Source organism: Anoplopoma fimbria, chromosome 16 (genome assembly GCF_027596085.1).
Source record: "Anoplopoma fimbria isolate UVic2021 breed Golden Eagle Sablefish chromosome 16, Afim_UVic_2022, whole genome shotgun sequence".
Taxonomy (NCBI): domain Eukaryota; kingdom Metazoa; phylum Chordata; class Actinopteri; order Perciformes; family Anoplopomatidae; genus Anoplopoma; species Anoplopoma fimbria.
This window is the reverse complement of record NC_072464.1, coordinates 9,849,939-9,872,536: the sequence shown is the minus strand read 5'-3', so window position 1 is coordinate 9,872,536 and position 22,598 is coordinate 9,849,939. Positions and strand designations below refer to the sequence as shown.

General features: G+C 40.1%; 2 protein-coding genes across 2 annotated transcripts; both read right to left on the bottom strand.

The window, feature by feature from the left end:
- Positions 1-1,059: 1,059 nt before the first annotated feature.
- Positions 1,060-16,032, bottom strand: ildr2 (immunoglobulin-like domain containing receptor 2). Its single transcript, XM_054614999.1, is given in 12 exon segments — positions 1,060-1,640; positions 2,911-2,975; positions 2,978-3,445; positions 3,448-3,596; positions 4,100-4,301; positions 4,817-4,930; positions 5,281-5,442; positions 5,543-5,689; positions 7,288-7,344; positions 10,563-10,682; positions 11,724-12,053; positions 15,817-16,032. Coding segments are annotated over 12 exon segments (1,890 nt in total). The 5' UTR covers positions 15,857-16,032; the 3' UTR covers positions 1,060-1,604.
- A 245-nt stretch (positions 16,033-16,277) lies between these two features.
- Positions 16,278-21,815, bottom strand: gpa33b (glycoprotein A33 (transmembrane), paralog b). Its single transcript, XM_054615527.1, has 7 exons — positions 21,679-21,815; positions 21,193-21,359; positions 19,551-19,764; positions 19,226-19,390; positions 18,966-19,082; positions 18,757-18,880; positions 16,278-18,580 (listed from the first exon to the last, which is right to left on the bottom strand). The coding sequence occupies exons 1-7, from the start codon at positions 21,728-21,730 to the stop codon at positions 17,881-17,883; spliced, it is 1,539 nt and encodes a 512-aa protein (XP_054471502.1). The 5' UTR covers positions 21,731-21,815; the 3' UTR covers positions 16,278-17,880.
- Positions 21,816-22,598: the final 783 nt, after the last annotated feature.

Sequence of the window (22,598 nt, the reverse complement as noted above, 5' to 3'; positions counted from 1 at the left end):
GATTACACAGTATCAAAAACCACCACAAATACAAGCAAAATGACTAAAAGTAGATGGGAAAACAACCATAAACAGATGCAACACATAGTTATTTTGTAAATGTTAATTGATATGATAATGATGTGCTATTTAATACTTTATGTAAACATTTTTAAGCTGCACACATGCTTTACACGATAAAGTGTGCCGATTGTGTGTAGTTCTGTCGATGGAGGTTGTCATTAAAGCTCTAGTGTTTATTTAGTTGTGTATGTTTGATAAGCTTAGATAAGAAATACACTGGCTTTATCCGAGGTACAGTACACACACTTTATCACACATATTGTTCAACACAATAACCACTCAAACATCAGATTCTGCTGCAGACAATGATGTTATGCATGTTATATCAAATACATTTTATCAAAATAATAGAAATGCAAATGAATGCAAGCATGAAGGCCAGTTTGTCATCTGTGAAGAGTGTGGAAGTGTTGAGAACAAATTAACACAAAGTAAAACACAGAATTTTGGCTCCTGAAAAATTGTTCCTTGATAAACTTAACCATCCTCCTATCTGAGTTAACACTTGATCCCCTTATTTGGTAAATAAAAAAGTCTGCTCAGCAACATATAATGTATAAATATATATAGATATGAAACTGCTTGTGTACAGTAGGACACTTTCACGACACATTTTCTCTTCTGTGTAAAAGTGATGTGTCTTATTTCATTGATTAGTTGATCGACTGAAAAAAACATGTTTCAAGCAAAACTTCTAAACCATCTGTCAGCAGCTGCTTATTTGGGATGAGTTACTGCTTTTCTCTGTCTTATGTGATAGTAAACCAAATCTCTCTGGTTTAAAAATGTTGGTCAGACATTTGAAAATCTAATGTTGGGCTTTGGGTAATGTTGCTGGGCATTTCTCACTACTCTCTGACATTCCATAGACCAAATGATGAATGTTTAAAATGATTATAAAAACAATCATAAACTGCAGTCCGAGCTGTATATATCTTCTCTCTTGTCCAATATAATAAACATAAATTCATTAAGACAGCGGAGACTTCTTTGAGTTTTTTTATTTATTTAAAAAGTATTTAAGCAGTGCAATTTAAAACAAATTCAAGGTACAGTACTTACATACAGTACAATATCAACAACAGACAAACACACAAATACAAAGTGAACCTGAGTTGCAATGCACTGAGTGAGAAGAGTGAAGTCTGTAGTAATATAAGACTGTGGCATCCTGCAGATAAAAAACTTGGCAGATAATAATAACACAAAAAAGATCTTGGCACTAGTGTCAGTAAATCCAGTCATTCACCTCAACAAATAAACACGTACATAACATCTGTAGGCTGCACATGAAGAAATACCCAGATATAGTTCATGCACATGCGTAAAAACGTCCCGTACTAGTGAACAGTCATTTCTCAGCATTTTCAATCCACTACTGCTGTTTTTTTGGTGCAGTTATTTTCTGTGAGACGAGCCAGACTTCGTGTGGTTGATGGCAGAACCGTTAGCTTTCCTGTCTAGCAACAGGACGGTTTAATCAAACAGACTGGCTGTGCTGTGCTGTGCTGTGCTGTGCAGGTCGAGGCTGGGAAACCTTCTCACACTATGAGAGAGCCTCTGCTCAGTGCGGTGCTCTGTTAAAGAAATACACCGAGAGCCACACGTTAGAAACTTTTCATTCATGCTCATGCGAGTTTAATCCAGTCAGGTGTCTCAGATTATTCACACAAATCATGCAGCTCAAGCATTGTTAGTAGAAAACGCTGTGATACAGGTTTTTTTTTATATTTAGTAAGCAAGTTAGTAAGCGTTTACAACACTGTGAATGTTTCAAGGAGGACCAGATTATACTGTACATATTTGCGTTAAATCATAAGTGTTGTTTGCAAATGCTTCTGTAAATTTATGCAGAAATATCACAGATTAAAGCATGTGGGAACTAAAATGATATTGATTCAGTGTTAAGACCATTAATCGTGTATTTACATTGCACAAGAGACGATCAGATGATGTACATAATACTGTTAAACATTTTCAAATGCCTGAATACAATGCTGGTGTTATTTTATTTTATTCTTGCTGTCAACAAATCCAATGAAAAGTCCATTTCTTGGGATCGATTTTCAGCTGCTTATTAAAACATATTTGGTGGGCTAGTGCAGAGATCCCCAACCCCTGGACTGTGTACCTGAACCAGACCTCAGAGGATTTGCTATCAGTCAGCAATGAAACAATATGATTCAGCAAAAAAAGATGAATAATTATAATTATATAACTTTGTATGATATTAGTTGCCATTTTTGCTGTAATTACCTTGAACTTGGGGCAGTTTATGCTGCGTATTTCCTCGTCATGCATAAGTCCAACAATAACAACACAACACACTTTTAACTAAAGCAGATCATCAGTACGCGAGGTCATCAGTCAGTCATCACCACTTTTCAGTATTCACAAAAACTATGTGACGGAAAACTCTAAGTGTTCCTGAGAGGTCTATATGTATTTTATATTTATGAAGTAACCACAATAAAATAAATATCAAATAAAGTGAAGTTTCAGCTTTAGTTACTGTCATTCTCTAACTTAGTATTGACGTGAAGGTTATTTGTGTATTTGGAGGATAAATCATCATGCCTGATCCAAACCTTTATCTGTGAACATGCATGTGACCCCACAAACACACCTATTTAACTGTATCTTCCTGCACTTTATCTTCTAAGTCATATCAGGCTTTGGCTACACGCACAATTGAATTAGTGTTTTGTTTTTGGACTTTTCAAGGGATTTGTTGACAATGAGAATAACGCAGAATACACACACTGATCTGGTAATAGTTACAGGGTCTAGAGGCTCTTTCCTGAAGAGGAGGAAGGAGCGTCCTTGTTGCTGCTACAAGTAACTCACCAGGTTCCGGCTCCTGTCTCTGTCCTCTCGGGCCCCCTGTTGTAGAGTATGGGACCCTCCCTGGGGGGGCGGGAGTAACAGAAGGGCCTGGTGGCGGGGTCAGTGGTCCTGTACGGCTCTGACCTGTACGGCTCTGACCTGTGGGGCTCTACGGTGCGGTACCTGTCGGCGGTCGGGTCCGCCCTGCGGTACCGCTCCGCCTCCCGCTCACAGTACGGAGGCAGAGGGTCCTCCTCCTCCGGACGGTTGCTAGGCGACCGGCTGTAGTAGCTGTCGCTGCCCTTGCCTCTGGAGCTGCCTTTAGAGGGAGTGTCGCTGTCGTCGTCCGGTCTGCAGGCCCCTCGGTCCCCCCCCCGCACCCTCGACTTGCGGTCCAGCACGCTGTTGAGGAAGGCGTCGTCGTAGCCTTTGTCCTGGGGCGGTCTACCGGGACGGTCGCTGTCCCACGTGTCCCTCCTCTTCTGTGGTAAAGGCGAGGGGCTGCGGCGGGCCCAGCCGTCGTCTTCATCATCCCTGTAGAAACGCCTCGGGGGCTGTAGTCCCGCTCGTAGTACCGGTCCGGAGGCTCAGCGCGACGACCGCGGGACCCGTAAGACTGGGCGAAGTCCTCGAGCTCGTCCAGGGAGCCGGTGCGCCCTCTTCTGGACAACGTCTTCCTCTGCAGGCGCTCTGAGTGCGGGTTCCGCCTGCAGACAGGAAGAGCACACAACTCAGCACAGTTTATATATAAAAAAATAGATATAATAATAATAATAATAAAAATACAAATAAAAATACAGTTTATTTATATAGTGTTTATCAAGACACTCATACACTTTACATTTCAATTTAGGTTATAAAAAAATAACCTTAGATAAACACAAGTGCAGGTAATAAAATATAACAATAAAATAAGCTTAAAATGATTTGGTTTTGGTCGTTCGATGAACTTGAAACAGTGGTGGGGATATAACGTTGATGCAGAAGGATGTACAGCAAATATATACCTGTAATATCTATTATATTTTTTTAAAAGCCAGATATTGGAGCCTATTAGAGGGATGTGGTTTACATGGAAAGATTACATGTAATTGGCACTTGAACTGCTTGGTAAACGGCTTCTTCCAGTCAAACAGTTCATCCGTAGTGGTCACCTTTACCATCTCAACACATAGACACATACATGCACCAAATCACACAGTTATTATACCTTCTGTCAAGCTCATCGTCTGATTGGTTGCCTCTGTCCCGTCTGAGTCTTCGACTCTGTGTAGGTGGAGCTGCTCTCAGCACTGACCGGTCGTCGAGGTCTGGGATGGGCGGGAGCGCCTTCATCTGCACCGTCTGATAGGTGTGTCTGAAGTCTGTATTCCCTCCATCGTGAAGAGAGCTCAGCTCCGAGAGGCTACTGGCTGTTGACACAGACACATCAGTGGAGCGGCATTGTAGGTGTTTGGGGTAAGAGCATAGTAAATAAAGTGGCTATGACTATATATAATTATGAACACTGATTATAGCTCACTGCAGATTACTGAGTGCAGACATTTCTCATGTGCCACCTCAGACTTATGACACAAACAATTAAGATGACAAGCCTTGTGATATTACTTTAGCCACCTATATTTTCAACAAACCCACCAACTAAAACCACCAACAATATGTGTCTGAAATAGCTTATTCATATATAATTCATATATCACATTCGTTTGCGATGTCCTCACAACTTAATCAACTAGGGTAGGGCGATATGATGATATGTTTTTCTCATCCAAGCAAGGACAGTTAGATGTTATGAAATGAACGTAAGGATGAGATGAAAACAAGCACTTGTTCATTTACACAAACCATGCACATGAAACACAAACGCATGAACACTGTCACACGGCCACACAGATGACAGACACCCGCCTAATCTGTGCAGGCTTACGTTTAAATGCAGCCATCTTGTCAGAGGGAAACTGAGCCATCTCCTTCTCAATGTAGTACAGAACTTTCATTGAGTCCTGGTCTGGACTGGATTTCAGTCGATAACCAATGCGGGCTGTGGATGTGGACACACACACACACACACACACACACACACACACACACACACACACACACACACACACACACAGTACGTACACAGACAGGGACATAACCATGCAATGACACACAGATATACATGCAAGTGTCCAATCTTAGAAAGGACAAACTAACAAAAAAAAGTCAAGACAGGATTTAAATAGCAAACATGCATGTGTTAGACAGACATTTCTGTATTTTCAACCGAGATCAGAGACAAACTCGACGATGAGGGATGTTTGATGAAATGAGGGTTAGTCAAGTCAGTGTATCTGAAATTAAATAAGACAGAGCTTCTAAGTACCTCTACACCTTATAATTACTCACCTCCAGCCAGGTTATTCTCCATTGAGGGGATGGAGACGATCTTTGTCTCCACATGGGATGAAGGGGCAAGAGGAACAACAGTAGGGACACCAGGGATGTAGTAGGGATACACAGGAACCTGAGCATGCATGCCACTCTTTGCCATCTTCCCTGCCTCGTATACTGCACAGGAGAACAACAACGCAATAAATGATTACTGTCAGGTTGATACTGAGAATGAAAGTGGAAGTTGTAGTGAATAAAGACAGTTTGTGTTTCTCACAGTGTCGTGGACAGCAGCAGGTTTCAGGACAGCAGCAGCAGCTGACGTAGCAACAGCAGGAGTGAGGACAACACTGGCACCAGCAGATCCCCAACAGTAACAGGACCAAGATGCTGCCCAGGACTACAGATCCCACAAACGCCCACTCTGGAATATAGACACACATTATTACTTCCATTTTTGTCAGACATTGTTGGATTCAGTTAAAGGCATTACACCGACCATATTATCCCAATGATAACTTTGCTAAATTGTATTTGTCCCTATGCCGTGGATGTCTCTCCATCATATCTTTCGCCCACTTAGTAGTTGAATCCACTATGAGGACATTTTTATTTGGTGTTGATTTTGGCGGTCCCTATGGACAAAAGTGGAAGTGTTTCCAAGCACCGGATTATCTTTAGATTTTAATTTTTTTTACTGCAGCAAGGTCTGACAGTGTGCCCTGTTTGGTTCTGGTTCTTGTTTTCCCTTCTCTCTAGTGGGCCTAGCAATACGGCCTAGGTCTCCAGCAGCGTGGTGTCAGTGTTGGCTCCCAGCGGTGACCGGCAGAGCAGTGAGGAGAAGCTCTGCTCTTGGACAGAGGAGGAGGCGCTACTGCCACGGGTGGAGCTCTCCTCCTCCCTCTGGAGCTCCAACTGCAGATTGGATTGTGTGGTATCCGACTTGTTTGCACCGATGACAAGCATTAAGAATAACTATGGAGAAATAGACAATCTTCTTGCTGTGGTCTGGTTTACTTATGAAGGTCATATACAGGCATGGGTAATAATTTGAGACTTTTTCAAAACCAGTTAAAAGTTCATCACAGTAGCTTTAACTTTTGCAATTTTAAATGTTTTATATTACACACACGTATCTGACAAACCCTCTTCCTTTAAAATGTGGATACGACAGGTGACAGATAATGCAGTACTATACCTAAAAGTCCTATGGGGCAAGAAATACGAGCATTCAGATAATCAGAAACTTATTAACTTAGGTTCATTTGGAAGAAAAAATAAAGGCAAATGATAAGATTATTACCCAAAACATCCATTTACAAAAATTCATCACAGTTTACAGATCAGTTTCTTGGTTCAACTCTGACTTGCTGTAATAGCCAAAGTTGTCTTGTGCAATGAGAAGTTATTTCAGATATTTTTCGAGTGCCCTCAGTTTTTGTTTAGATAATCTGTCTAAACTGATCATCTGACCTCTTGTATTTCTTGCCCATTATCGTAGAACGCTCATTGAGTTCCCAGATGTGATCAAACTGTTAAAAACTACCAAAATCATACCCCAGTTTTAGTAAGCCATGCTGATGTTTCTTTCACCCCTTCAATGAGTATTTAAAAAAAGGAAAATTCAGGAAAACTCAAGGGATCTGTGAGTGACTCTTATCCATCATCACATCTCTAAAGTATCCAGTCTCTAACAACACACTTCCTCAGGGTGTGCCCAAAAGCCGAATTCACTCAAAACCCCTCGCTAAGTCAACATATATCCCCTGTGGAATGTAAATCATGACCAGGGATAAAATATAAAAACTGTGAGTCTAGGATTTCTAACTGACTGTGTGTAGTTTCAGGTTGGGTCTGTCTGTACACTTTTCCTTAATTTGATTTATAACAGTGTAAACATGGGATCGTGAATTTTGTTAGTAATAGAGTTTTGATTGGTTGGTGAAAATGATACATGAGGAAGCATAAGGTAAGCTAGAAGAGGACAGGCAGTGAAACAAAAGTTCAGATGAGGTGCCGTACCTGGCATAATCTCCACTTCAAACTCAGGTAGGATATCGTCCTGCTGACCTGTCCTGCCTGCAGAGAGAGGGAGAGCACAGGTGAAGGCCGGCAGAGGAAGCAGAAAGCAAGAGTCAAAAGGTCAGCAGAGTGGAGGTCCACTTACTAATTGAGGAGCTGCAGGGACAAACTTTTTACATAAATTATTAATCTTACATGCTGTCATGAGGACATTTTCTAGCCATGCTAGCAGCGTGGCTCTAGAGACGGTAATGTTTGTTGATTTGCAACTTTAGTTCAGACTGAACTATCTCAACTATTGGATATATTACCATGAAATTCTGTAGAGACATTCATGGTTCCCAGACACTGAAGCACATGGACTTTTGATGATCCTCTGAATTTTCCTCAAGCGGTAAATGTCAAATGTTTTAAAAATAATTGAATGGTGCGCTAGGAAGTTCGGAACACGCATCCATGCCTCCCTGAAGATGTATTATAATAACTTAATTTCTTATCTAGTGCCATCATCAGGTCTAATTTTGCCAAAGTTTGATTTATGACCAAATACCTGTTAAACTAAAGACATTTATAAGCCTCAGCTGTACTTTGTGTTTAGGCCTATTAGCATGCTAAAATGCTGAAATTAAATGATGAACATGGTAAACATTATATTATATTATATATATTATATTATACATATGCTCAAAATCATCAAGTTGTAATTGTGAGCATGTTAGCATGCTGACATTAGAGTTTAGCTCAAAACACATGTGTCGCCTCACAGAGCAGCTAGCATGACCGTACTCTTGTCATAATATGGATCACACTGATATTATTTGGTGCCCAGAGTTTATGCTAATAAAAATTATGCTTAGAAGTGTGTAAAATTAGTAACCAGTGAACATGAATATAAGTCATGCAAGTAAGAGTTCAGAGTCCAAAATGCACTCTTGCTTTGAATCTAATTTTAGCAGGAGGCCAGCAGTGCTATATTTCTTCATTGAGGTTCCCAGCACGGATGTGCCTCTCTAGTGGAGTTAAAACTGCTCACAAATTAATCTACACAATATGCATACAGACACACACACACACACACTGAGAGGTGCCATGAGAGGCAGTGTGTGAGGACAAAGAGGTTTTTTTGAAAACTGGGGCACATTCTAGGGCAACAATTTAGCCTTGGGAGCCCATCAAAAGAGGTCAAGCCAAGATGTACGGTTGTGACACAATATCTCTTTTGTGCTTTACATACAAGATACAAAAAGAGAAACATTCAAGGCAGTTAGAAAACTGTAAAATATGGGAAAATAAAGGGGCTGCGACAGGTGTGCCCTGAATGAGACATAACTGCAGGTGTTCGTGTTTTCAGTATGTGTTTATCGTGGGGTGTCAAAGGACTATAATTAAAGACCAGTCACTGTCTGAACTGTTTGACTGCAGGGATAGACGAAACACCCACTGGCTCCAGTGTGCTGAGTAGACTGTTACTATGGAGGGGGGGAAAGCAGCGTAACCTTTCCACCTGATAAAAAAAGTAATCTTGGTTCCCTGGCACATTCATCTACATACCATGAAGCTCAGTAACACTGAGTAACCTGAGAGAGCTGAGGAGCTATGCAGCCTTGAGAGGTCGCGAGGCAGTGAGAGATGCAGGAAGGAGTAATGGAGGAACACATGAGAAGGAGTTGCGAGAAAAAAGCGAGAGCAGGGGGAATTAAGATCAAAGAAAAATCAAACTAAAGGAGAGATTACTGAAATGATGGGAGAAGGAACATCACAACATATTGGTTATTATTTTGACATTTTGGAAAATGGCTTATGTGCTTGAGTGCTTAGAGTTTGGGGGCTGACTTGTCCGTACGGTAAATATGGAGCCTGAGCCAGCAGCTGGTTAGCTTAGCTTAGCATAAGGACTGGAAACAGGGGGGAACAGCTAGCTTACACAATATATCTCCTATGGTTACTCCGTACAAAATTGTTTTACGGGAGGTTATGTGCAGACTATTTACAGTTGAAACAAACAAGATATAACCTGTATAATTAAGTATTAGTATGCTGGTATTTTGTTACTTTGGAACAAAAAGCTAGCTGTTTCCATTCTTTATTGCTAAACTAAACTAAGCTAACAGGCTGCTGTCAGTAGCTTGATATTGAACAGACAGATATGAGAGTGGTAAAATCAGATTCTCTGCAACAAAGCAAAAAATGCCAATTTTCCCAAAATGTCAAACTATTGCTGTACATTTTGGTGTATAAAAATTGGTAGTGTGTGAGATCTGAAAACTATGAAATGCTAATCTGGTACTGAAGTCCTTTTACACACTTCCTTATTGCAACGTGGCAAAAACCAAAACCCAGTGTAGTCTTGTTATTCTCACATGTTTAACCTCCCCTCTTCTCTCCTGTGAGCTGATAATAATCAGATTAATGCTCAGTGGAGGAGGACTGTATGAATGAGAAGACTTTATTACAACAACAAAAAACATCAGGGTTAGCCAAAGTTAAAGGAGGAAAATCATTTTGGGTAACTGTTGTTAGAGTGTAGTCCCCTTTTCTACCTCTCTCTCTTCATGTCGACACCAGCAGCAACCCTCAACATGTCCCAGTCTCCTGTGCAAAAGCACGTTGCCATGGTAACAGCTTAAGGAGTGGCTTTGGCAACAATGGTCTCCACAGTTTTTCTGTGGAGGGCTGTGGACGGGCTACTTTAAGGGTCATTGACAGAAGACGGTGAATCACTCACTTTTAGCACCGAAATGTTACGCTATATGAAAAGCTATTCATTGATCTCTAATTAGCAACTGAATACAAATATAATGGGATATGACTACACTCAAACAGCCAACATATCATGCCATACAGTTTTGAAGCTGTACAAACACTGACATACTGTAGTATAACTTACTTCAGATGCACCTAAAATACAATCCAGTACAAAATACCAAAGATGGAGAGTGCTATTTTTACTGAAGTACTGTACTTGAGTACGGTTTTGACATACTTCACTTAAGCATTTCCAAATTAAAATCCACGTCAACCCTGTATCCTAAACCACGTAAAGAGGGAAACGCCATCTGGCCGTCTCCATGGAAACTGTTGTAAAGGCACTTTGGAACGCAGAGCAACAAAGAGACTGTATCTAAAGCCTTCAACAACTTATGGAACGAAACTTTATTGAGCTTAATATGAAATCAAACATTTAAAGAAAACTTTCCCCAGTGACCTCGATCAGATTCAAAGTTTGTCTGAGTCTTTGTCACTGTAATTTGATAGAAAATAAATAGTAGTCATACCGAGCACCAGTAACTCCAGCTGGGCCTCATTCTTCCCCTCTAGATCATTGGCAATAACGATTTTGCAGAAATACACTCCGCTGTCACCCCACTGCAGCTCCCCGATGCGCAGGTCTGCTTCTGCACAGAGACAAGAAACAAGGTTAAATGTGCTGCAAGGAGAGAGCGGTCAGGTCATGTTCACAAAGCAGGTCAGAGTTTAACCGCCATAATTGTGAATCAAAATTGATTGACGTTGACAAAACACTGACTATAATGACGTTGTTAAACAGCTTTTGGGTGCAAATAACATTGACACCTTTGTAGTGATGTATGACTGATGGGTTATGTTTGAAAATGTTCAATACTAGTGCTTCTACGATACCTGAGTTTCAGTAGATGTATCTAAGAGTATACAATTTTAGAAGTATTAACATGTTTTTCTACTTAAATCTTTGTATAATTTAAAAAAGAAGCCAAATGTCTCAAATAATGAAATAATATAGTCAAAAATTGGAAACTCCTTTGATTTAAAACAGAAAAGCTTTGGGCTTTGAATACGCCTGTAACTTTACACTTAGCAGCAGTAACCGTATATTTAAGCTTATAGCTGTTTGTGTTAACATCTGCAAAGATACTCTAAAGCCAGGACAAAACTACACACAGAGCGTTTCTATGAAAAACAAGAGAAATACAATTCAACATGACATGAAGCGATTATCAGCAATGAATTCATCGTTTCGGGACACCTTTATCTTATTTACTGTATTAAATGACGACAGGAGGGGAGTGTTGAATGCTGGTGTGTCCCATTGACGCATCTGGATAGAGGACGGGTGTTTTGTCTTGATAAGGCCTGAGGTTTTTACAAGGAGTCATACATGAATAGAAGTCATGATCCTGTGTGTGTGTGTGTGTGTGTGTGTGTGTGTGTGTGTGTGTGTGTGTGTGTGTGTGTGTGTGTGTGTGTGTGTGTGTGTGTGTGTGTGTGTGTGTGTGTGTGTGTGTGTGTGTGTGTGTGTGTGTGTGTTACTCTATTGTGAGAGAGGGACAAAAGAGGTTTATTTACAGAACAGGAAACACAACGCAGTGTCAGCTCTGAGTCCTGAGAGCAGTCATCAAACAGCTGCAGCAACCCTTCCTCCTTAATTCATAACTTTAAGATAAGAATGATGTTATTACTGTTGACGATGGCGATGTCTCTTCCTTTGTAGTGCTCAGCCAGCGTCATGGAGGCTCCCTGCGCTGACGCTACAACCCGAACCGTGCGGCCGCTGTCGGAGCACTCCAGGTGAGACGTGGCGCCCAGCTCGGAGGCCTGGACGCCCAAACTCTGGGGCAGGGTGAAGGACTCTCGTGTGCGGTCTCGACAGTAGGACTTGTACCACCACTGCACCACCGGGGTCTGAGTGGAGGCCGTTTGGTACTGACAGGGGAGGACCACGGACTGAAAGAGCATCGCAAACCGCTGCTTCTCCCGCACTGTGACATGCACGCCATGACACACACACACTGACAGGAGAAAAGAGAAAGGGAATGGGAATAAGTTCTGTGGTTGAGACAAATATATATATAGAGCTTCTGTGTCCAGGAGACGTGATTTGACTATTCAGTCATGCAAATATTGTTCAAAGATAAAAATGTGTGCAGTACAGTTCAAACACAGCTTTTATCAGTGTTGAGAAATAGCATGTTCACATATTTTACCCGCAGTAATCTACACCAGGAGCCTTCACTGGGTTATTTACTCATTTTATAACCCAGAGAGGAGTATCTCCCCAGTATGACCATTACAGGGGAACTATCACCATCCATTTATATCTAAATTATGATTTTGATTAATCTATTGTATAAACAGAAAATAGTGGAAAATATTTATAGAAAATTAAATTTCCTTCAGATCCAAGTTTACTTCATCCAATGCAATTCATGTCCAACCAACAGTCCAAAACCAATTCAGTTTAAGATGCTACAAAAGGTAAAGAAACATATCTTCACATTTAGAAGCTGGACCCAAGTTTGGCATTTGTGCTTGATAAATTACTTAAATGTACAGTACCAGTCAAAAGTTTGGACACACCTTCTCATTCAATGGTTTTTCTGTATTTTTTTCTACATTGTAGATTAATATTGAAGACATCCAAACTATGAAGGAACACATATGGAATTATGTGGTAAACAAACAAATGCTCAACAAACCAGAATATGTTTTATATTTTAGATTCTTCAAAGTAGTTGAATGAGAAGGTGTGTCCAAACTTCTGACTGGTACTGTATAAGATTCGTTATTTTAACCCAATAAAACAACTGCAATAAATCACAAAGGTTGTAGGGTTCTGCTCTTGTTGAAACTATTTTAAGAGGTTTTGATTAATGGTATGATGGTAATGGTATGATGTTGAATTATGTTAGTAAGGTTGATTCTTAATTAATCAATTCATGGTCTATAAAAGGTCAGAAAATAAAGTAAAATGCTTAGTATCATTTAAGTTTTTAGGTGTCCAACAAACAGTTCCAAACCTAAAGATATTCAGTTTACTATCAATAAGACCAAGAAAAGCAGCACATCTTCACAAATTAGAAGCTGGAATTGGGTATTTTTGGGGGCATTTTTGCTTTAAATTGAAATAGTTTGGGACGTTTTTCCTGTTGATCTCCTGATATATTAATCAACTAATCATTTCAACTCCATAGTCATATTTAGTTTCCACTTATTGATATAAATGAGCTGGCCAAATTGTTGCAGAACTGTTGTATTAAACTACACTTGAGATTAGTCAAAAAAAGTATAAAGACAGGATGAGGATGCAGATATCAACTTGACATTACAGGGGAAACAGCTGTGCCTCTTCGTTGTCCATGTGGATGATTCACTGCACCGATATTTAGCTTCATATTAAAACAGGAGCAAAGCCAGGAACAGAGATCAGGCTCTGTTTCTCGGTACCAGAGGTCAGGGAGGTTAAATTCCAATGTGTGTGGGGGGCTGGGGAGGCCTTTGGAGAGGCAGGGGGTTGTCATCACAGAGGGAGGGGATGGAGAGGTCGGACACTCGTGGGTGCTTTCTGCTAGTCATATTAGCTCTAGGTGGGGCAGGAACTCCCTCTAAACATTTCCCAGAAAGACAGGAAATCAAAACAAAACAATCCACCAGCCTGACTCTCCTTAGGCCTGTGTTTGGCATTCAACTAAAATGGAAGCTTTTCTTTGTTTTATTCTAATATGTACCCAATATGCTTATATCCAGGCCCCCATTAGGACAGCAACTAAAAGTTATTTTTAATTAATTTCTATTAATCATGTTTAGTCTTTGAAAAAGTGGGAAAAATGCAAAAGGGGATGTCTTCAGATGACGTTTTTAGTTGTCGGACTAACAGTCCAAATCTCGAAGACTTTCAGTTTACATCATAAAAAACAGTAGAGCAGAAAATGTTGCTTAAAAAATGATTGAAACTAATAATGATTTATCAAAAATTGTTAACAATTGTTTTTATTACATTGGATCAGCTCACTTTTCAAACTAGTATGCTAATGTTTCATGTCCTAAATCCTAAATAAATCAGGTGACTTTAATGATTAACTGAGTCTGATCAAATGAGCATCTTCAGGTGTCCTTTCCTCTCTGATAAGAAACTAAACATTATCTGCATATATCCAAGTACAGTTATGGAGCCAGATGATTTTTACAAGATAAGAGAACAAGAGGATGGGGGACTGAGCTCCTAAGTTCCTCCCACGAGAGAGCTCTGGTCTTCCCTTTGTTTTTTTTTTTTCATGGACCAGTCCATTGTTGGGGCTAAGCTGCCCCCTCCTCTCTGTACCACTTGAGGATCAGAGAGGGGGAGGAGGTCACAGACTCCCAACCAATGAGAGCATCAGGCCTCCTCCAGCTGGGTGTGAACAGACCAATTAACTGCTAGAGATTTAAACCAAACCGTTACTCTGGGAATGCTTTCAGTCTGAGGTGAGAGGATGTTCTGTAAATGATTGTTTTCATGAAGTTTACATCAGGTGTGACTCACTGTAAGTTAATGAACAGGTAACAGAGACTGCAGTGAGTCTCCTCCTACACCTGCATACAAACTAAAGGCATCATTTCAACATTAGACCTGTTTAAAACAGTGTGATGTCACAAATGTGCTCCATGTCAGAGCTCTGCCACTGCATGTTTCCTGAACACGGTCAGGTTTCCTCTCCAGAGCTGTCGCATTTCCTGCCTTTAGTGCTTCCTACATTCCTTCACATTGACTCATTAGAGCCAACAAAGAAAACACTGATAAAACTGAATATAGTCTCCATGTTTGATAAAGGATTTCAATGCAATTTTTCCAGCAACACTCATAAAGTCTGTGGCAAGTGAAGTGAATATATTTGTCAGGGTGCTTTGGTACATGTCCAACCCTTTTGAGACCTTATGTTCATTTTATGGGACCTATTTGAAGTTTTAAAGTTTAAAATTATAGTACGGGGCTGTATGTGTCGATGTCTTTTTTTCATTTTGATTGATCTGTCAATCATCAGTCTGGGTTAATTGATTACATTTGTCTATAACACGTTAGAAAACTGTGAAAATGCCCGTTATACTTTCCCACACCCCAAGATGTTCGGGATGGTTGTTTTATCTGATCAACAGCAAACACATAGTTTACTATCATAAATGACAAAGAAAGTCGTCAAATCATCATAATTGAAAACCTGCGACCAGGGAATGATTGACATCTTGACATGTGAATTGAAGCGATTGATCAATTATCAGAATAGTTGCAAATGAGTGTTCTTTCTATCGATTGTATCGAGTAATCGCTGCAGCTCCTTGGTATTGCACCTTTAAAGTACAGCTTTCTACCATTAAAAAGCGTACCTCAAAATGTACAATCACGCCTTTATGTATTTAACTGTGATAGTGTACATCACAAATAGGCCTGTAACAGCAAAAAAACACACACAAAAGAAAGCCCAGTGGATATTATAATCATATGGGGAGATAAAGTGTAACTCTATACTACAATGTATATCAATACCAGACACTATTAATCCCATGAGTATTAGGGTCATCACATAAACCACCTTACTTGTTACTGAATCGTTAAAACACGATTTAAACGATGTGTAAGTAAGGCATCCATCTCGTTAACTTCACCAAACCCATAAAATAAGCACTTTACTGAGTCTCGTGCAGCCTGAACGGATACGATCAACAACCTGTTGCTGATCCTCGTGAAGCAGACACGTTTAAGTAAAGCAGACATAAGTAAGTGAAGGGAATGAGACTCACCCGATGCTCCCAGTAAAATAGCCAGCCGGTAAAAGTTCATTATACAGTCCGTTTTATGGTAAAGTGCAGTTTATCCGCATGTTGCTCATTCTGGCTGTCCGTTATCTGCGGCAGTAAACAGGACTCACAGACTGCGTCTAACGGGACTGTACCACTTCATAGGTGAGTCCGAACCAGGCGCTGGTCCGACAGAGGCCCACACGTCCGGTGCATACGTCTATATGCTGCACAATATTTAACAGAGTGGTTTCTTTAGTTTTTATATGTATGGAGTCTAATTTAAAATGTTCTCCAGCGGGTGTAGTGGCAGGGCTCCCGGGCAGAGTCGAGAGGTCTGCCCGGTGTGGAGGTGGAGGAGGGAAGGGTGGGGGGGTGGTGGTGGTGGTGGTGGGGCTCCATGAGTAAATCAGGTCAGACTCGGCTGTGAGTTTTGAGGAATTTCACTGCACAGAAACGGCAACTATTTCACCCACTTTCTTTATTGAACTCGATTTGATTTTCTTCACATACAATAAAATTCAATTTTACATTAAGGGGAATCAGTTACAACACAAAAAACATGAAGAAAAAGTTACACACAAAGTTCACACACAGTAAAAAAAAAAAAACTAAAAAAACTTTTTGCACACATCTTAAAAATACGTTTTAGAATAGGTGTAAATCTAGCACAGGTGCAGCTGAGGCACTTTATTACTCTGGATCACAAAGATAATGTAGACATTTTATATGGATAAGTGAAAGAACAATCCCCTTTGCCTGAAACAATGTTTTAACAACAATCCCCAAATTACTGCAATAGATTTGTGGCCTGAATATGTGACCTATATTTCTATGAATGATTGGATGGTATTGAATGACAAATGTACATTCAATGAGAAAGGCACTGGGCAAGTTTTTATGAAAAAAAACAACAACAATATCAGCACTACTAAGGTATGATGACACTATTAATATAGATTATAATTAAAAACCCTGGGTATCCATTCTGAGACCAATGGGCATTTAAACCCCTCTCTGACATTGGCCTATTGATTGAGGTCCTGATTAGCTAGAGAATACAGAGTTTTCATAAGACTTAAGTTTTGTTCTGAATAGTTGATTGGCTCACAGGTGTCCATTAAACCTGTGCATCATCTCAAACACACTTAAAGTTGAGCCACCTTGGGAACTCCAAGTAACTTTAGCAACAAAACTAATACTCACCAGCCTATGTTACCAGTTTACTCACACTGGAGAGATGTACATATTTGGTGTTCTTTACTCCTTTTAAATGCTCAGTCAGACGAGGATTCATTACGGCAAAACTCGAGACAAAAAAATCAATTCTGCTGAATCACTGTGATTAGTGGTCCAGTTAGCTCGGCTACAGTACCTTGGCAACCAGCTGTGCAAGACAGTACTCACAATGTCACTAAACTTCAAGCACCTCCAAACTGAATATTCCCAAATAGTGGCTTTTTATTTACTTCCGTAGAAGAGAGAATGATGCTTTTATGTGGGACAGGCTTATATTGAAGACACTTCTAATTTAGAACGTTCCCCAGGTTATTATTTTGAGTACTGGCTTTGTACATGACAATTCATAGTATTTGAGAGGATGGGAAAATGAATTTAGCTGCGTCTCTTTATGACATGACCTGGCACTAAAGGCCCTTTCAGACACAATGGGATGATGGCACCACTGCGCTTTTTCAGCGTTGAGCAAGGTGCATGTGTTAATACCTGTGTGGCCAAGAGAAATGAGGCAGTTAGCCAGGCACGGAAGGCAAAATATAGGAAAAACTAATATTATGTGTGTCTGAATTTCCTGAACTTTACAGCACAAGTTTGCGGTAGTTTCAAGAGCTCGGGATGAGAGCCCTGTCTTGGACACATGTTTCCAACCAAGGCATTGCAGGTGTGCTAGCAGGGCTAGTGCTTCTAAGCAAGGGTTTCATCTTCATGCTGGCAACAGCCAATAACGTAGATGTGTGCACCTCCATTCGCATTGTGTCTGAGGGCTTAAGGTCAGTCCCTAAACCCAGTACATTTTTTTAGGGCATAGAGACATTCAGTATAAGGTTATTAATACCCTTGTCTGTTTTGATCGTCAGTGTAATCGAGGCGATCGCGGCTCCCGCCAGACCGGTCACGCCGGTCGTCAAGGCGATCACGACTGCCTCGATAAGTATCGCGCTGATCGTCAAGGCGATCACGACTGCCTCGATAAGTATCGCGCTGATCGTCAAGGCGATCACGACTGCCACGGTAAGTATCGCGCTGATCGTCAAGGCGATCACGACTGCCTCGATAAGTATCGCGCTGATCGTCAAGGCGATCACGACTGCCTCGGTAAGTATCGCGCTGATCGTCAAGGCGATCACGACTGCCTCGATAAGTATCGCGCTGATCGTCAAGGCGATCACGACTGCCTCGGTAAGTATCGCGCTGATCGTCAAGGCGATCACGACTGCCACCGTAACGATCACGCTCAGCATCAAGTTGATCACGACTTCCACGGCGACAATCCTGCTGGTCGTCCTGGTATGGTCGAGAGTCAACATCACTGCCCTTGCCATCATTCTTTTCTTCACCGCTATAATAACTGTGTTGATCGTCCTCCATCCTGGGTGCAGCTCTACCAACGCTGTTGATGGTTTGAGGAACCAAGTCTTTGACTTCATGCTGGTTGACATGCTTTGTCTCGCTGTTTGGCTTGGCATCCCAGAGCTGCTCTCCAGCTTCAGAAGCATCTCTGTCATAAATCGCAGCTTCTCCAGGGACACTAACAGACAAACAGGGGCAAAATACACAAAACAAAGAGAAAATGTTAAGGTTGTGTTGTTGGATGACCTAATTAAAGCACCTCTGAACCCCACTTAGATACTAACAATAATGCAGTTACATGGGTGTTGTTGGTGGTTTAGAGTGGCAGAAACACAAAGGATATATCACACACACCCTTCAGCATATTTTTCCTTTTTGCCCTTTTTCTTGCAGCAACAGAAGATCAAAATTCCCAGAAACACCAGACCTGCGAGGACTCCTACAATTATAAGTGCAGTGGATCCAACGTTCATGCTCCCTGGGGAGAAAGGACAAAAAGACAAAGTGTTTTTACACTTAGCCCAGGGCTTGGTTCAGCAGGTAAATCATGTTAAAACACTCACCAGGTGTCACAGCTAGAGTTAAGTTGCAACTGGAAGAACCAATCCGATTTTCTGATGTGCAAATGTAGAACCCGGATGTGTCTCTTGAAATATTGAAGAGAGATAGAGCTCCATCCTCTGCAAAATAGTGACAAAAATTAGTCTAAACAATTCTGAGATGAAGGGCCATTCTTTTAAATCACACTAATGAGGGGAACTCTCCAGCAGCCTGCAAAAGATGTGTTCTTCAAACTAACACATGGATGGTTAAAAATGCATACTTTCGGTTGTCCTCGGTGGAAGTTGTCTGGGAATGTTTTCGACACTGTAGGTCCTCCATGCATAAAGGGGTTGAGGTGATCCCTCCTCAGACATGCAGGTGAGAGTGATGTTCTGCCAGTACTCTGCTGCTCCCTGAATCCTGCAGATCGGCTTAGAGGGCGGCACTGGAAGAAAACAAAGAATTTAACTTAAACGATACAATCACTTTGCAGGACTACAAGCACAATTGATATGACATCTTAATGGAGAAAACATATAAAATAAATTATTCACAATGGACAGATAGATAAATAGACTTAAAACAAGTCAGTGGTTGATTCTCACCCAGGACCAAAAGGGAAGTGATGGCACCTGTTGTTCCCTCATCATCATTGGGGATCCGAACACTGCATTGGTAACTGCGGCTGTCTTGCATGTTCACATTTGTTAAGCGCAGTGTGCTCACTTGGTTTTTAACATCAACCTCCACAAAGGCTCTGCCATCATAACCAGGTGCAATGTCGATCGGATTGTTCAGAAAGTAGGTGGCCACTGAGAGCTAGAGAAAAAAACAAAAACATATTTTAGAAAGATATCTGTTCACCATATTATAATAATACAATATGGTAATAACTCAGTACTCAATATTTACCAGTATCTTAATCATAATCAATGTGATGCCACATTTCACCATGACATTACATAACGTTTAATGATCGTAAGCTGTACAATATGGGACCCCAAAGTGTTCAATATTAAACAAATAAATAAAATATTATGAAATAAATCAGATATATAAATAGTTTTAAATATATAAATAAACCAACCATTTCTATAATAAGTATTTAAACTGTTATAAAATGTTATTTCATTATTAATTTTCATAATAACTTAAGTTAATTCATTTTGTTATAGACATTTAAAATGCCATTTGTGTGTTGCCATTTCATTATGCCATTTTCCCCCCAAAACACTTGTAGTTCATGTCAAGTTTAATTTCAAAATTAAACTTTTCTGACTAATAAACTGAATTTAAAACCTCATCTAGCTAATAATCCAGCTGTTAGTTTCTGTGTCTGTTTGTCCATTTACAGCAGCAGCCAGATTGCTGATTCAAAATTACTTTAACATTTTGTACTTTATCTGCTCCTTCTTCAGTTTCCTTTTCAGTCATCAAAGTCATTGTTGCCACAATACTTATTCTTTGATGTATTATTTTTTTGTACAATTGATCATCACTTTTTAACAAAATACAAAATTATGTTTTAAGTGAAAAGTTTTGCTTAATGAATACGTATTCCTCTTGTAAACATTTAATGTGTAAAGCAGTTGGTTATGGGCAAGAGCTAATCTTTACTTATTCATAGGACAAAGGTCATAACCGCTATAAACACTACCTCTACAATATTTACTTATTCACTATCACATTTAGTTTAAACACGGGACAGCTCCTTATTGAAACTGTGATTCACAACAGTGAATCATTATCCATTTGAAGAAGGACATTGCCACAATCTTGATATGAATAAAGTCTTAAAAAATCCCTGGTTTAACAGTTAACTCACCGTGTTTTCTGAGAAAGTTAATAGATTGTAACATACACAATAATATCAATATACAATGGATATGTTAGTATTGGGATGTTGTTTAATACAGTTAAGTGGTACTTAAGCAATTTGTGGATCCTACACTTCCCATAATGCAGTTCAAACGCAGACACTCCCTGTCTCATAAACACCCACGTCTTTTACACCTCAGGCCCCTAGTTTTAGTTTCTGTTATAATTGTGTAGCCTCTTAGTCCAAGCTGAGATAACTACATCACACAACTGTGTTCACATGCTAAGTAGCACTCCAAAAGACGAGTTAACTGATCTTTCTATGTAAAATGAGTAGAGTTCCCCATTATTATAGCTCCCCACATAATGCTGTATTAAGAAGATGTTTTAACCCCACCTTGTGCATGCAGCTATTGTTAAACCTCTTACCATTGGTTCACCATCATTGTCAGGGTTACCTTCCCATGTGAGGACGAGTGCATTGGTGACTGGTCTTGCTGGGATGAAGGTACAGGTCATAGTAATATCACCTCCTCTTGCAACCTCATATTCTTTCTCTGCAATAGAAACCTGCAAACTCCTGCAGCAGGGAAGCACTGAAATAAAAATAAATATGTATTGTCGTTTTACTAGTGAAAGTAGTTTTTTAAAAAATGTTTTATTGGTAGAGAGACATTTTTGATTTAATAAAAACTACTTCAACTACACTATGTTTATATTACTAAATATAACACAGTGTGTTGCTCTTTAAAGTAGATTTAATAAATGGTTTGGTCTCTTTTTAGTTCAACACAATCATGCTTCCGTAGCTTAAGTAGCAAGAAGTTGGATTAATTATTAACCCATGTGATAATATCATAAAGGTGTGGCAGTGGTTCATAGGAAAAAGAGAAAGAATACACGCATGAAACCTACCTGTGACCAGCAGAAATAGCTTTCGCCATCCAAAATGCCTCTTTGTGTTCATTGTTGAACGAGGATAAAAATGTCCAGCAAGTAGAAAATCTGAAATTGATGTTCTTAGTCCAAGAGCAAGAGCCCGCCTAACCTTCACGGTGAACTCCCAAGTATGGAGAACTTAACATTTCCTGGTAATAAGTCAACAGCTATAGGTCACATGTCACCAGAGAACCAATCATTGACCTGTTTTCCCCTAGATTTCACCTGCCTATTAGAGATGCATGTGATATGGAGGGGGCTAGACATCAAATATGACTTAAATTATAAAATATACATTACAGAGACAAAAAAAATAGACTGTAATTGATCCCTTATAATGCAAACACAGACCTGTAAACATATGGACAGATGGACGGATGGATAGATAGATAGATAGATAGAGAGATAGATAGATATAGCCAATATGAAATAAATCATTTAACTGATCAGTCAGTAACCAAGCTGCTGTTGTACTCAGTTTGACCTGCAGGCTGCAGTATTGCACCGACAGTGATGCTGCCTGTGTTCAATTCATTTTTTTTAATCTCTGACCTATAAATATATCACAGCACAAACAATATTAAAAGAACATAAATGTAATTGAACAGATAATGTCTGACCTTTGTTGCTTTAACTTGCTGTGGTCTGATCTGAGGAGAAAGTGAAACTGGACCATTAACTGATGGTTTGGTTTTAAAATGATGACTTGCATTGTATTGCGACAGATTTGACCTCGTTAACAAGACAGTGAGCTCATCCAGTGGCTTTGGTGGCATGAGGTTGCGGTTTAGGCTTGACTCTGGTCAAAGATACACACCTACGTGGGTCAAAAAGTCAGCTGTGTTTAAGCACATAACAAACTCGAGCCTATAACAGACTGAATACTTAAGTTTAAC

Excerpts from the sequence above, each read along its gene's own strand:
- gpa33b (XM_054615527.1), bottom strand. The coding sequence starts at position 21,730 with ATGAACACAAAGAGGCATTTTGGATGGCGAAAGCTATTTCTGCTGGTC. Across the intron at positions 19,391-19,550 it reads CACTTCCCTTTTGGTCCTGG|TGCCGCCCTCTAAGCCGATC; the intron begins GTGAGAATCAAC and ends GTTTTCTTCCAG. Across the intron at positions 18,881-18,965 it reads AACTCTAGCTGTGACACCTG|GGAGCATGAACGTTGGATCC; the intron begins GTGAGTGTTTTA and ends CTTTCTCCCCAG.